Source organism: Hermetia illucens, chromosome 3 (genome assembly GCF_905115235.1).
Source record: "Hermetia illucens chromosome 3, iHerIll2.2.curated.20191125, whole genome shotgun sequence".
Classification (NCBI taxonomy): domain Eukaryota; kingdom Metazoa; phylum Arthropoda; class Insecta; order Diptera; family Stratiomyidae; genus Hermetia; species Hermetia illucens.
The window spans coordinates 157470303-157486782 of record NC_051851.1 but is presented as its reverse complement, the minus strand read 5'-3'; the positions used below and the strand labels follow the sequence as shown (position 1 = coordinate 157486782).

Sequence of the window (16480 nt, the reverse complement as noted above, 5' to 3'; positions counted from 1 at the left end):
AGACAAAGACAAGGATACCTGAATTCCATCTACCACGGCTGAATGAACAAAGATTGGTTCTTTCCTCTAATGTGAAGTATTTGGGTGTAATCCTGGATCCTAAGCTAAATTGGAGGTTGAACATAGAACTGAGGGTTAAGAAGGCCTGTATAGCCTTCTATGCCTGTAAGAGAACCTTTGCAAAGAAATGGGGTCTCCAGCCGAGGATGGTTCTCTGGATGTACACCGCTGTAGTGCGTCCGATCCTGACGTACGGATCTATTGTATGGTGGCAGGCTTTGAAGAATAAATACAATAGAACGAAGCTTAATAGGATTCAAAGAACCGCGTGTGCAGGTGCTACGGGGGCTCTGCAGTCTTGCCCGGCAGATGCTCTCAATGTACTCCTGCATCTCCTCCCCCTTGACCTCCACATCAAATATGTTGCAGCGTGCAGTGCCGTAAGACTGCGTGAGTCCGGATGCTGGGCAGCGAAGTCCTACGGCCACAGCAACATTCTAGATGAAATACCTCGAGAAATCTGGGCATCCCCCACGGACTATGTCACACGCAAGCTGAACTTCACGAGAAATTTTGCTGTGGGCCTTCCAACCAGTGCAAAGTGGAAGACCGGCGGCGTGTTGCAAGACTATGACACGGTATTCTTTACGGACGGATCAAAGATGGCCTATGGAGTCGGCGCGGGGGTTTTCTCGAATACACACGGTGTATCCAAGTCGTATGGTCTCCCAGGTTTCGCCAGTGTATTCCAGGCGGAAGTACTGGCGATATTGGAAGTCTGTCGATGGCTGGAGCGTGATTCGAGTCCCAAGCGTAACATAGCCATTCTGACCGACAGCTAAGCGGCCATCAAGGCCTTGTACTCAACGACGACATCTTCCCGGTTGGTGGGGCAGTGCAGAGACACGCTCAACCATCTGGGCGGCACGCTCAAGATCACTCTCCTCTGGGTTCCCGGGCATAGGAACATAGAAGGGAATGAGCGGGCTGACGGATTGGCCAGGCAAGGCTCTGCTCTTGGCAGTCCCTCGGGGAACACAGTCGGTGTTCCGCTGGCGGCTGTCGGGGGCCGAGTCTACTCGCACTACCTAGCAGCCGCGGGCCTGAGATGGCGAAGGCTTACAAGCTGTGCCAAATCAAGGAGAATTTGGCCCGCTTATAACATAGCCCGATCACGAGAGCTCCTGTGCCAGACGCGTGCAAATGCATTCAAGATTACGGCGGTCTGTACGGGGCACTGGCCCATAGGGGACCATGCCGCTAGGCTCGGCTTACCCTACAACTCGCATTGCCGAAGCTGCGGAGAAGGAAGGGAAACCCTCATGCACTTTCTCTGCGATTGCCCGGCTCTGGCTCGAGTCAGGCTGCGGACACTGGGTAAACCATTCTTTGGGGACCTCAGTGAGATTTCTAGTTACAGGGTCGGAGAGCTGCTTTCCTTCGTGAATGCTACGGGCTGGCTCTGAAGATCCGAGCCAGCTGGACTCCGCTTCCCTGTTCCTATAACAACAGTCACGGTCTTAGGAGTTTGTGGCATTAAAACGGCGCACCAAAGCGCTAATTGGGCTCCTCGGAGCGGCCACTGATACCTACCTACCTACCTACCTTTGTAAGCTGAAATAGGCTCTGTTGGCTGACAACAACTGTGCGCGTATTTCATCATCGTAGTTGTTATCGGTTGTGATTTTCGACCCTAGATAGGAGAAATTGTCAACGGTCTCAAAGTTGTATTCTCCTATCTTTATTCTTCTTCGTGTTTGACCAGTGCGATTTGATGTTGTTGGTTGATTCGTCTTCGGTACTGACGTTCCCACCATATATTTTGTCTTGCCTTCATTGATGTGCAGCCCAAGATCTCGCGCCGATGGCCGCCTGCTCGATTTGGATGAAGGCAGTTTGTACATCTCGGGTGGTTCTTCCCATGATGTCGATATCGTCAGCATAGGCCAGAAGTTGGGTGGACTTGAAGAGGATCGTACCTCTTGCATTCACCTCAGCATCACGGATCACTTTCTCGAGGGCCAGGTTAAAGAAGACGAATGATAGCGCATCCCGTTGTCATAGACCGTTGTTGATGTCAAATGGTCTTGAGAGTGATCCTGCTGCTTTTATCTGACCTCGCACATTGGTCAGGGTCAGCCTAGTCAGTCTTATTAATTTCGTCGGGATACCGAATTCTCTCATGGCCGTGTACAGTTTTACCCTGGCTATGCCATCATAGGCGGCTTTAAAGTCGATGAACAGATGTTGCAACTGTTGTCCATATTCCAACAGTTTTTCCATCGCTTGCCGCAGAGAGAATCTGATTTGCCTGGAGTGAAGCCTTTTTGGTATGGGCCAATGATGTTCTGGGCGTATGGGGCTATCCGGCCTAGCAAGATAGTGGAGAATATCTTATAGATGGTACTTAGCAACGTGATACCTCTATAATTGCTGCACTGTATAATATCTCCCTTTTTATGTATGAGACTGATAATGCCTCGTTGCCAATCGTCAGGCATTGCTTTGCTGTCCCATACTTTGAGCACAAGTTGATGAACCACTTGGTGTAATTGGTCGCCTCCATATTTAACCAATTCGGTTGTAATTCCATCGGCTCCTGGCGACTTATGATTTTTTAGCCGATGGATTGCACGGACTGTTTCTCCTAAACTTGGTGGTGGCAGTATTTGTCCGTCGTTTTCAGTTGGCGGGAGCTCCAACTCGCCGATGTTCTGGTTGTTCAGTAGCTCATCGAGGTACTCAACCCATCGCTCTAATATGCCCATTCTGTCGGAAATCAGATTTCCCTCTTTGTCTCGGCAGGATGAACATCGAGGTGTGTAAGGCTCTGTCCTGCGGACTTGTTAGTAAAACTTGCGCTTCTGCTGCGGTTGCTCCCTGTACTTTTCTAGTTTTATTTTACACTATTTTACACTATATCTAGGTATAATTGATGCCAGAAAAAAAAATCGATTCCGCGAATCCGACACACGGGATGACCCCCTTAATTGAAATAATTTTTTTTTTCGATTTTGATTGAGCAAGAAGTCCTGCTCAAAATGAATTTTCTAAAATTACATATACGAATCGATAGGATTATTTTCCGCCTCTTGTAGGACATCACGAAAGTTGAATCCGCCATTTGGGATGTATCCGTTTTGTTGATTTTGATTCGGATTGTTCGCTGGTTTTTTCGCTGAGTAAACAGAACTGTGATTGGGTCCAGCACCGGCTGAACTTCGATTTCGTAGATGGCCATTTGCTAAACTAACATGATGGCTAATGGTTGGCACAGTACCTGGTACGTTATCTTCAAAATCCTGCAAGATGTTATCACCATTTTGAACGTTATCCAGAGCATTCTCGTTGAAGGGGTTGTAGTTTTGATGAGGGTTCGCCTCGTTGGCGTTGTTATAAGTCGTCATTTGTTGAATCAATGACCGAATAATTTTCTCGAATTCTCGTTGAACCGAGGGACTGTCTGTGTCTCCATCGACCTGAAACCAGAAACAGTTCTCTGTAATTAAAACTTCCTGGATCCTTGGACTCTTATAACTATTTTTACCATCGCATTCACACTTGATAAACTAAATTTAGATAAAAACAAACGACACACCAATTTCACTGTCTATCTTCTTTTCAACTCTCATCAATTCGTCAATTTTTAACATAAATTACTCTAATTATTCCGAAAATAAAACATGGAAATTAGCAATGTGGCAGCTACCAATGTTATGTAAATTTAATATAATCCAAACATGTCCTTCTCATACTTACAATTGTTAAACGGTTATTCGTGTCTAAAGTTCTGAGCATGGGAAGTGTAAGTTCCCGAAATAGTTCCAAACGTCGCCGAAATGATGATACCGTGTCATCAATACGTCCACGACCCAATTGTAATTTTGAACAATCCAAAAGGATAATTGGAGGTTGTTGTTTGTACTTGTGTGAGAAAATAAAACATTGGATATAAATCATTCACTATTGTACATATGTATTCGTATATATAAAATATGATAATCACTTTATGGATATGATAGTAGAATTTACATTTTAATTGATCCTGAAAATTTAATTGTTCAAACTTATTTCATGACAAAGTTACTAATTTTTTAGAAGGATAACAAGGTCAAGGAAATAGTACGTCTTACGATTATAACACTTATGTACATGGCGAGAAGAGGCAAAGGACGCTAGTGTTATTTGTTATACTTGTATATACGGTACCAATATTTCGGGAACCACTTGTTACCTTCATCAGTGCTACAAGTCTCCCTTGTATCATTAAAACAAGTGGTTCCCAAAATAACACTAGTGGAAAAGCAAAGAAAAAATCGAAAACAAACCTCGCTGGGCAACAGGACTTAAGAGGTTATGCAAAGGTTTTGCGCTCAGAACCAAATCGGTATGGTCTGTCTGAGTCTACACCATCAACTAAATTGTGACGACACATTGCGCGTTCTAGACCCGTTAGCCCCTAGCTTTGAATGCCTACAGCCAGGTATGGAGTAGGACCTCGGAGGACCTCGGAGGACCTCGTTTTCAAATGCAGGTGAACCACCGCTCAACTTCTCTCGTTGGCTGCAGGTGCTTTAGAAGTTCGAGACCCGGGAACTCCGAATCTCAGCACCAGCGATTTTGGGGGTGAGAAAGCAGGCTTACGGTAGTTGAGATTCCTCGAGCGCAACATTTTCATTATCATTATCAACGCCTACCTTAATAAAGAACTCCAGACATCCCTGTTTTGCGCCGAGGTCCACCAATTCGATATCTCTAAAAGCTGTCTGGCGTCCTGACCCACGCTATCGCTCCATCTCAGGCCCTCCCCCCCCCCCCCCCCCCCCCCCCCCCAGGTCTGCCTCGTCTTCTTTTTCTACCATAGATATTGCCTTTATAGACTTGCCGGACAGGATCATCCTGATGAGCCGGATTTTATCCACAATCGTATCCACGCCGTTATATAGGCTACGGAATTGTCCATCTTTATGTAGGAGGCCAAAAATTCTTCTCTCGAACGTGGCCAAGAGCTAGCATTTTTTTTTGCTAAGGACCCAGGTTTCTGAGGAATAAATAAGGACTGGCAAGATCATAGCTTGTACGGTAAGAGCTTTGACCCTATGGTGAGACGTTTCGATTAGAACAGTTTTTGTAAGCTGAAATAGGCTCTGTTGACTGCCAAAAACCGTGTGCAGATTTCATCGCCGTAGCTGTTATCGGCTGTATTTTCGACCTTAGATAGGAGAAATTTGGAACTGTCTCTAAATTATAGTCTCCCTTTATTGTTTTCGTTTGACCTTTGCGATTCGACGTTGTTCGTTCTTTGGTTTCCAGCGCGGACGTTGCCACCATGTACCTTGCCTTACCTGTACATCTCGGGTTGTTCTTCCTATAATGTCAATATCGTAAGCGTAGGACAGTAGTTGGGTGGCCGTGAAGAGGATGGTGCCTCTCGCATTTATATCGGCATCGCGAATCACTTTTTCCAGGACCAGGTTGAAGAGGACGCGTGATAGGGCATCCCCTTGTATTAGACCGTTGTTGATGTCGAATGGTCTTGAGAGTGATGCTGCTGTTTTTATCTGGCCTCGCACATTGGTCAGGGTCAGCCAAGTCAGTCTTATTAATTTTGACGGGATACCAAATTCTCTCATAGTCGTGTACAGTTTTAACCTGACTATGCTGTCATAGGCGGCTTTAAAGTCGATGAAGAAATGGTGGCATTCATCGCTTGTCGCAGAGACAAAATCTGGTCTATTGCTGATTTGCCTGGAGTGAAGCCTCTTTGGTATGGGCTAATGATGTTCTGCGCATATGAGACTATCCGGCCTGGCAAGATAGCGGAGAATATCTTATAGATAGTACTCAGCAACGTGATGCTTCTATAATTGCTGCACTGCTCTTTAAGTATGGGACAGATAATGCCACGTTGCCAGTCGTCAGGCATTAATTCGCCGTTCCACACCTTAAACATCAGTTGATGAACCACTTGGTGTAGTTCGTCGCCTCCATATTTAGCCAATTCGGCCGTAATTCCATCGGCTCCTGGCGATGATTATGATTGTGCGGACTGTTTCTTCTATGCTTGGTGGTGGTAGCATTTGTCCGTCGCCTTCAGTTGACGGGATCTCTAACTCGCCAATATTTTGGTTGGTAAAACTTCCGCGCCTGGTGCGGTTGCTCCCTGTGCTTTTCAAGTTCACAGACCTACCAGTTCTTCCAGGTTTCCTTCTCTCCTCTGCGAAGTCGCTTCTCCGTTGCCGGAGTTCTTGGTAGGTCTCTGCGCGCGCACCCGTTCTTTGAGAATGCAACATTACTCGGTATGTGGCATTCTTCCGTTCCGTTGCTAGCTCACATTCATCGTCAAGCCAGCCGTTCTGACTTTTCTTGCGGCTGGGGCCAAGTATGTTTGTGGCCGTATCAATGATAACGTTTTTCAGGTGGTTGTGAAGATTTTGGTGATGCTTCATCTTTACGGCATCTGTTAGCTGCGGTTATTGCGGCATCCATTTTTCCCTTATAGGTGTTGCGGAGGGCTGACTGACGCACCTGATTGTCAGAGGGTATTGTAGGTGGTGTCGTAATTCGAGCTCGGAGCACCATGCCAACGAGATAGTGGTCAGAGTCTATATTGTCCCCCTATATGTTTTGACATTCATCAAGGCTGAGAGGTGGCGGCGTTCGATCAACACGTGGTCAATTTGGTTGAAAGTGGTCCCGTCTGGAGAGGCCCACGTATGTTTGTGGACCACTTTCCGCGCAAACCAGGTACTTCCAAAGACCGTTTCGTGCGATACTGCTAACTGAATAATCCGCAGTCCATTATCATTGGTATCCCTATGTAAGCTATTGGAGCCGATGTATTGCCTGAATACGGGCTCCGTCCCTACTTGACTGTTGATATCTCCAAGTATGATTTTGATATCATACTTGGGACAGGCTTCGAGGGTCCGCTCAACTGCCTGGTAGGAGGTATCCGTCTCCGACTCTGCAGTCTCCTCTGTAGGGGCGTAAACGTTAATGAGGAAACCTACTCCGAGTACATGTTTTACTGGATGGCCGCTATAATATATGGTGTAGCGGCTCTTCTCCAGGAAACCTCTCCCTGTCCATCGCATCTCTTGCAACGCTGTTACATCGGCCTTATATTAAGACCGGGTATAGGCTAGCTGCTCAGCAGCATTCGGTCTATACAGGGACCGCACGTTCCATGAGAAAATACGCAAATCGTTAATCCGTTGTTGTTGCCGGGTTCGTCGTTTTGAAATCCATCCTGTCCGAGGCTCCTTCCGTGGTTTCGTAACATCGGTTTTCTGTGTCGTCAGCCCTATCCAACCCCCAACCTGGAGAACCGGTTTGTACATTTTGTCCCGTTTTTAGGCGCGGGAGACTCCCATTAACGGGCGAATAAGAACCATATGTAGTCTCCCATTCACTGATGGAGGGTCGAACAGACAACCGTGATCATAAATCATACGCGTCTAGATGGTATTTGTGTTGAAAACCTCGCTAATGAGTGGAGCGTTCGTGTCTCAATTATGGGGTCATTCAGATGATGGTTTTGCATAAACCTTTAATGTTCGCCTAGAGGCGACTTCAATCCGATATCGTGGATAAGGTGGTAGCGGGTCTTCGCGGAGTACCATTTGCGAATGCAGCCTTCCATATGTAGGACAGCAAGAGAGTAAAAAAGAGGTTTGGCATGAAATGTTTGCGAACCACGTCTTGTTTTGCTTGAGGGTCCCATCCAATGTTTACACGTTAAGAGGTCCAGGCGCGTTAGTAATGTTGATTTAACATGCATGAATGTAGTAGCAAAGGTGTCTGTTCGAATGAAAACAGGAATCCCGCATTTACGCTGGTTCGATGAAATATGCGTGGAAAGAACTGGGTAGAATATGTTGCTTAGATGAAGTAGTTTGTTGGCCGTTCTGCGCTCTTTAAGTTTATGCTTTTATCTAGGATGACAAAGTGGAGTTGTTGAAGGAGTCGATGTATGCAGTAAATGGTAATATGCTGAGGAAATCCAAATGAAGGACTCCGAGGATTTTGAAGAGCACGTTGTCAACGTCCTGTCAATCCTCTTACTGTTGTTGATCAAGTTTAGCTCGGTCAAATTGTCCTGTATTATGAAGACTTGCTCAGGCGGCCGAAGAAAGAAGAATGGAGACAATTCTTCGGCGAGCATAGCAATTACCCTTGAGGATGGGTTTGACAGAGATGCAAAGGGTAACGAAATCATGAGATAGCTGACATACCATAAAGGCGAACGGTTCGTGATATGTTTATGAAATCCGGGCCTTCGGTATTTCCTGGCGGTCACCATGAAAGGGATGAAGAAATAACTGCTATGGAGTAATGTGAAATCGAGAAGAGAATGGTGTGGCTCAGGTCTTGGAGCTCGGATGCATAAGGTTTCAATGCGGGACGTTTTGAGGCAAACATTTCTGGACAATGTCTCATATGAGACTTATTAAATATACCCTCTGTTTCATATATTCTATAGATTTTTGTTAGGGGGGGAGGTGTGGTAACTTTAATGAGTCTCTCTTGTCAGTCAAGGTTGCGTTAGTGAAGAATTATTACCCAAAGTCGAAACGTGCTCGCATCGAAACAACGTGCATCGTCAGAACTCACTTCGCTGGGATTGGATGATTAACGATAGGTTCAAAGCTGTCTGGTAAGCAAGGCATTTAACTCGTTCCATAGATACAAGTCTGCAGGTCCGGATGGCATCGTCCCTGCGCTAGTAATAGAAGGAATGGATGCCCTGGGTCTACACATTTGGAATATATATCGTGCATGCCTAGCACACGCTCATATTCCAATTAAATGGCGAGATGTGAAGGTGTTGTTCATTCCATAGACTCAAAAAGCTTTGGACCGATCAGCCTAACGTCCTTTCTGCTAAAAGAACTAGAAAGATTAGTAGATCGGTTCATAAGGGATACACACATTCCTAAATGGCCACTTCACCATAGGCAACACGCCTACCAGAAAGGCAAATCCACGGAGACAGCACTCCATGAACTTACGGCAAAAATTGAAAAGGCGATGTCCGATAAGGAATACGCCTTAGGCGCATTCATGGACATCGAAGGCGCTTTCAATTATGCCTCATTTGCGGCAATTTGTGATGCGGCAAGACAGCATGGAATCGAACCGCTGCTAATCAGTTGGATCCTTCACATGCTAGAGTGGAGAAAAATCCACATATCGGTCGGCCAGAAGTCTATTGAAGCAGGATGTCTCAGGGGCTGCCCACAGGGAGGGGTTCTCTCTCCACTGTTATGGTTCTTGGTAATGGATACCCTGCTGTGGCTCCTGGAGGACAAAAAAGTCTTCGCGCAAGCATTTGCGGACGACCTAGCCGTAATAATTACCGGCAAGTTTGCGGGCACAGTCTGTGACCGCTTGAATGCAACTCTGCATGTAATTCACAGCTGGTGCCTCCGCAATGGACTCGCGGTGAACGCTAGGAAGACTGCACTAGTTATGTTCACTAGGAATATCAGGTGGGGCAGTTATACGCTACCCACCTTAGGGGCGGAAATCCAGCTGGCACAAACAGTCAAGTACTTAGGAGTACATTTCGACTCCAAGTTAACGTGGAAGCATCATATCCAGGAACAATACCAGAAATCTTGCAGATTGCTCTGGTGCTGTAGGAATGCGATAGGTAAGACCTGGGGACTTTCACCTAAACGGATATATTGGATGTATACATCCATAATAAAACCCATTTTGATGTATGCATGCATCGTCTGGTGGCCAAGACTTAACTTTGCTAACAGCAGGAAGCTGCTAACGCAGATTCAGAGACTTGGTTGCTTAAGCATTACTGGAGCAATGAGTACTACGCCGACTGCGGCACTTGAAACTATCCTAAATTTACCCCCCATTCACTTGGAGGTGAAACGGAAAGCAGCCAACGACGCATATAGGCTCGATACCATTGGGGCGTGGAAAGGCGGCCAATCCAACGGGCATGCGTCTATCTGGAAATTCCTTGAAAAACATCCGGTAGCCCTGATGCCGACCGATCATATGGTTTCCAGATTCGTCTTTGAAAAGACATACACTGTCGTAATCACCGAAAGAGAAGAATGGTCGACAAGTGGCCATGAGTCTTTTCAGATTACAGACCTAATAATCTTCACCGACGGGTCAGTCACGGAGGATGGAGCGGGTGCAGGGGTGTTCTCCGATTATAGAACTGGCCCGACCCCTCGGAAAAATGACGACCATATTCCAGGCGGAGATATATGCCATTTCATTGACAGCAGAAGAATGTCTGCGACAAAAATGGATGGGTCGCACCATTCGAATCTGTTCCGACAGTCGGGCGGCATTATCAGCACTAATGGCAACAACATATCAAGCCAGTTGGTGTGGAGTTGTCATCAGGTGTTGCTGAAACTTGGCCGACTGAACGAAACATTCCTGATGTGGGTGCCGGGGCACTCTAACATCGCCGGTAATGAGGGGGCTGATAGACTGGCTCGCCGAGGGTCTGGATCCACAATGGTGGGGCCAGAACCAGCTCTTGGAATCCGACCATCTACTGTCAAGTCTACTCTGAAGGGTGAAATTGCAAGGATTCACGCAACGGAGTGGAGAAATTTGGACTCTTGCCGGCAAGCGAAACTCCTTGTGAAGGAGCCTAGGGCCACTAGAGCGGCATTTCTGTTGTCCCTTAAGGAGTGGGACATGAAAACCCTAGTAGGGCTTTTGACGGGACACTGCCCCTTAAACTACCATATGGAAAAGATTGGGGTAGTGGTTTCGGCTGTGTGCAGCCAATGTGAGGAGGAGGAGGAGGCAGCCCTGCACTTTTCATGCAGTTGCCCGGCATCTTCAGATCTCAGACGAAGACACCTTGGCAAGGTTTTCTTCAACGAAGAATCTGCACACTCTCTGCCTCTTGAGAATGTTCTCAGATTCGCTAAAGCCTTATCTCTTCTACAGATCTTTAGCAAGATCCTAAAAGGTGAACTATGGTCCAGGGACTATAAGGGACGTCTCATCTGGTGTTGAAGAAGTAGTACGGTTTCTGAATTGGTAGATTAGCCGATGATGACCTGATGTAAGTGAAAGCTTTAGTTATGGCAAACCTCGTCGGGTATCCCTCTTCATGATTTAAAGTTAGTGCAGCCCTCCTCCTCCTTCAAAATGATTTTCTGATGAGGTGGAGGGGTTACTACCGCCTGGAGTCAAAAGTTGTTGGACAAAATTATTACCATTTACATAACTAGCGGATTAGATGTAATCAAAGAGGTAAAGCTCGTACGCCGAATCTGCGTTCGCCAGAAGGAGATCTGGATTTTAGGCTTGAGTTGTGCTTAACGGGGCATGGTAAATTGAGTGAGTCTTTCTTTCAGTCAAGGTGGTGTTCTGTGTGAGATAAAATCAGAGATTGGGTTACATGTCCTTTGTATATGTCCGCCGTACAAGGTCAGTCTTAATTTAGGCTAACGCATCCGCGGATGTTGTTTTCCAATGATGGAGACAGTTTCTCGACGTTGTATCGTTTTCAGTATGGTGCGTGGATGGTGATAGTGACTGTGTTGGACGACCACCAGATACATGTGCTTCGTAATAGTGTTGTATTTTACGAAGAGCGGTATGTGACTGGTGGAGAGGCTTAGTTGCGGTTCTCCGCACTGAGCTGGTTGTATTGAAATTGATGGGAAGTGATGTCCCCCTTTCTCGACGAGGACGACTAGGCCCGAGTTTACAAAGGCACTGACTCTTGCTACGGAACCCTACCAGCTACCGGATAACGTGGTACCAATGGGAAGCAGGGTATGATCCAACAGAATTTCTAGAGGATGTGCTTGCCCAATTATGTACGGTCGGCCCACTGTGTCGTATCGTAGCTGTTAATTGCAGCAGAGATGTTAGATAGGGCTTGCATTGGCTGGCGTGAACACTGAGCCTACAGATAGTACAAATCGGTATCGCCATGGTCACGGTGGGGGGCTGGTCGGTATCGCCATGGTCACGGCGGGGCTCTGACTGTGTTGTCGGCCAATGTCCTCCAAAATCAGGACACTTTAAGTTAGTAGAGCAGTTGGGTTTTCAGTCCAAATCTCTATTTCAGGATACCTACCACCCACAAGTAATAACAAATTATATTCAAACTTTTCAGTAACTTACCTTCTCTTCAAACGTCCTAACTTGCTGCATATGCCTGGGATATCCATCGATGATAATTCCTCGACGGTCTTTCAGCTGATTCAAATTGCTGGCTATTAAATTGTTTATTGTATTTTCATGAATCATTTCACCGGACGAAAGTGCTTCCTTGATAGCATAGTTTTCCGTATTCACTCGTGGCGCTGTGTCGGCCATGTTTCTCAGTAGTCGACCAATGCTATATTCAGGAAAATTGGAAAATTTTTCTTCGTTACAGCAACATATATTGTGCTATTTTTATGGACTGATGGAAAATGATTAGGCGGTGATAAATTTTGAGATAATAAAATGAAAAAAATAAAATATAATTTGAAAGAGATACACATGAGATTTGTTTGTAATTACAATAAAGATTTTTTAGGGGACACCAACTAAAATAAAAGTTTTATAAGCTGTGGGAAAATGACATAGTTACTAGTGAAATGGTTTCGAATTTGAGTTTATGGAAAGATGGAATTACATTGAAAATAGAGGAAATTTTTATGTAGTTTGTATCTCATGCGACTTTTGAAATTATTGCGGTGGCATGGGTAGTTCATTAGCTGAAGATATTACTACAAAATTAGATTGAAGGACCAGTTGTCTAGTGGAGTACTTTTCCCTTTGGTCTCTTTGAATAAGAAAGTCATAGTTTTTGGACAAAAAGGTTACGAGGCACGTTTCATAATTAAACACAAGGACATTTCCTAATTCTGCCTTTAACATGCATATGTAAGTGAATATCGAAATGAACGATTACGAAAAGCTATTAAATTTGCTTCATACCTAAAATGACCCCAGCCAGGATTCAATCCAACCGCTTTCAGGCACAACGTCGCTTTATTACTACCCGGGCCACCAATTACCCAAATAATTGGTGGAAGTTCACTAGCATTTAGATTCGTTGTTGCTGTTGTGGTTGTTGCTGGCACATAGTTAAAATTATTACGAATGTTTTGTCCCATTAGCGCGGTTGGATCATTTTGAACGTTCGCTGTGGGTAGCTCATTAGCATCCGTCGACTCTGTAATATTATTATTCTTGTGTTGACTAGGTGCTGTTTCAACACTAACTATACTGCCCGGTATATCATTAGCGCCCCGGCCCATACCTGTTACTCCATTTAGGATAGCCTCTTGATTTTCGAGTGCCCCCAGAATATCTAGGACGGCAGCTCGAAAATCTTTATATACTTCGGCCGGAGCACGTTCACCATTAACCTGTTCGAAAAGAGGAGATGAAATTTATAAATCTTATCCTACTTATCCATCTGGCCAGCATCACTTACCGCTACTAACATATCACTCTGATCAAAATAATCCGCAACGGGCATCACATTCTTGAAGAAATTATCCAATTCCATTTTGGCTAAAGATAGAACCACATGACCCAATTTGGCACCGTAATCAATTTGTTTCTGCAGTATTGATTGGCGCCACGAAATTAATATTACGCCGTTGACAACTTGAATCTGAAATATCAAAGTGGAAAAAGGACTTATCACAAATAATAACATGGACGCATATCGAATGGTTTTCCCATAGTAACAAATGGGACGAGAAAACTTCTTATCATGTTACGACTCCGTCAAGGACAAACAGGATTCATACCGGTAGCTGGAAGGGACAAGCATTGAATATTGTCTCTGCTGTAACGTAAGGCTTGATCCCATTGCTGAGACCGCATATCCTTACTTCCATCGCTTTCGAGTCATGAATAAGTAATGGGTCCCTGATGTGGGGACTTCAAGTTCAAGTCGTCATACTAATGTAGTGGTCTGTATCTTGTCGAGCAATAAAGAGGAGCCTTTTCCACAATACATATGACATAAGGCAAACTTATCGATGTTTTCCCCACAAATCGATAGGACAAAGTTTACTTCCAATGACACAGCATGTCCTACGCTCTTACATAGCCACATTCATATATGAAGTATCGTAATTAGCGTTAAGATACTGCCAATAGATGCAATTTTGTCAAGTACCCAGAAAAATGGCTTCTGAACAAGGACTACTTTCCAATTCTATGAAAAAAGCTCCCATTATTCCTTCAGTTCTTCGCTAAATTATTTTCGAATCACCTACAATTGCGTCAAATCCTTCAGCTCATTGTACTCGTACTCTTGCACCTAATTCCATCCATTGTAGCAAATAAACGTAGCATGTGTACATAAACCTCAATAATCCTAATATCTACGTGTGTGTACTCTAATTAATACAAAAATTTCTCTAATTCCATTCTTTCTGGGTATGTGAAGGAGAAAATTGCATTGTTTTTTTCATTACACGTAAACCAAGGTGGGCGAAATGAGTTAATCAGATGGAACAGAAACGGAATTTCGACAGGAATTTGTTTGTTTAGCTATCGTGTGTCGGTAATGTAAAAGCGTGTAAACATAAACAATGATAATAAATTGCTTATCATCTATAGATGTTGGCTTAATACGAGGCCTGTTGGAAGTTCAGTTGAAGGACGCTAGGTTCTATCTATAAATTTTCTTGGAGTAGTTTGGATGTGAGAAGTTTGAGGTAAACATATTACAAACATGCAAGAGTACTTCTTTTTGGGGGTAGGGAGGTGAATGCATTTTGGACTCCCGGTTCGGTACGTCGTCGGACTACCAATTAAACACCTCCCCATCGTCAGAGAGCTAGCCTGGAATCGTTTTTCCCATTAGTTCGGGTTAGTCCCCGATCTCTCCCGCCTTGCGGGGATCAGGGAATTGCCTTTCACCAACGTGAGGGGGCAACTGTAATTTCAAGGAATCTCCTGCCACCCGGCTCCTCCATCGCTCGAGCTCTATCTTCTTAGCAGCGAGAAGGACCCGAACGTAATAGGCAACAAGGCTCCACCTGTCCGCACTCCTTCGCATCTCTTCGACAATGTTGTCTGGAGAGAGATCCCCTGTGTTTAAATAAAAAAAGTGATGGGCGTCATCCGCAACTCCATTGCAAAACACAATCTGGAAAACGCGCCTTTCCAATATTGTGCAGATAAAACTGAAAACCTCCATGCCGGTATGAATTGGGTAAGGAGATAGTCAGTCTCACCATGCTTCCGATTCAGCCACACACCTTAGTTGACGATGAGCGGCGCAGTCCATCTGCCTCTAGTTTCATTTTGCAAATTGAGCTGCCACTCGTCTAGGGTGCGTTGTCGTTCTTCACGAGCAACCACCTCCCTTGGCTCTCCGGCCACGCGTATCGCTTCAATGAATCTCGAGCGCTTTCCAGCAGTGTCAAACATACATAGTAGGCAGTATGAAGACGGCAACTCGGAGTCGCCTTTCCCTTTGTGGATCAACGCAAGCCTCGCCACTTTCCAATGAGCAGAGAAAGTGCCCTCTTTCAGGCAAGCATTGAATGTTTCCATCTCTTTTATAAAGAAAAGTGGACAGTCCTCTGCCCTCCCCGCGCCGACGTTCACATCCCATACGGAGTGTGCAGGGAATAGTGCCCTTATAATGCGATCTATCTGCTCGGCCTTAAGTGAACAGGGGTTCCGCAGAGCCCCGATTTTTCGGGTTACCAGTTTGTAACCGAGTCCCTACGGGTTCCCATTCACCTCGTCGACCAGATTCTGCCAGCAGCGAGCTTTGCTCTTGTTTATTGCGCTACGGAGTCTCCTTTTGGCTGATTTGTACTCCGTCCCTATGGTGCATGCCTCCTCCCAGTCGCTTGGACGTTGTGTTAAGCGGCGGAGCCTGTGACACTCCTTCCGGAGCTCTGTGATTTCCACTGTCCACTAATACATAGAAGGTTTGCCACGTCTCGTGTCAGCTGCAGCGCCACCGCCTCCAGGAGTACCATCCAGCGCTGCCCCATCTGTTCCAAGAGTTTTGACAAATCTTTCGCTGTTTACTTTCGCGACGTTCCATGCACAGAAAGAGCGCCGGGATGGCGCACACCGAGAGTTTGTGTCCACCACTTCGTAGGTAATGTATTGATGGTCGCTGGCCGAGAAGTCTTCTAGAACTCGCCACCCGTCCACCAGCGACACCAGTGATTCCGACGCGAAGCTTACGTCTGGAATGCAGGTATTCGCTTTATGGCCTACCTGACCTCATTTGGGGTGGCCCGGATTCGTATCCTTCACACTACCCAACCAATTTTTATTTTCGCGCTGTTTAGAAGCTTCCTCGCATATTGTTCGGCAACTTCCACTATAGCGATTTTTCGGCCCCGGGAGTTCACAGAGGTAATACCAATCCGGCCATTAGTTACCTTCTACCTCGTTCTTTTCTGTGAGGCTGTCAAGATCTCGGATTTCCAGAGAACACTTGGGTTCCAGGCTGGAAACCAAAGCTTTTTCTCCCAGAAGCCCC

The 16480-nt window shown here is 45.6% G+C and overlaps 1 protein-coding gene across 2 annotated transcripts in view; it reads right to left on the bottom strand.

Moving 5' to 3' along the window:
- Positions 1-16480, bottom strand: part of LOC119652901 (adenylate kinase isoenzyme 5) — a 69000-nt gene that overhangs the window by 2933 nt on the left and 49587 nt on the right. Inside the window, exons 5-10 of one of the 2 annotated variants that reach the window (XM_038057276.1) lie at positions 13445-13627; positions 13268-13376; positions 12943-13180; positions 12139-12355; positions 3760-3924; positions 2986-3479 (exon numbers count right to left, since the gene is read on the bottom strand). In XM_038057276.1, coding sequence (XP_037913204.1) covers positions 3057-3479; positions 3760-3924; positions 12139-12355; positions 12943-13180; positions 13268-13376; positions 13445-13627 — 1335 coding nt within the window. In that variant the 3' untranslated portion in view covers positions 2986-3056. Of the gene's footprint in view, positions 1-2985; positions 3480-3759; positions 3925-12138; positions 12356-12942; positions 13377-13444; positions 13628-16480 lie in introns of both variants that reach the window. The other variant, XM_038057275.1, reaches the window with a different exon arrangement.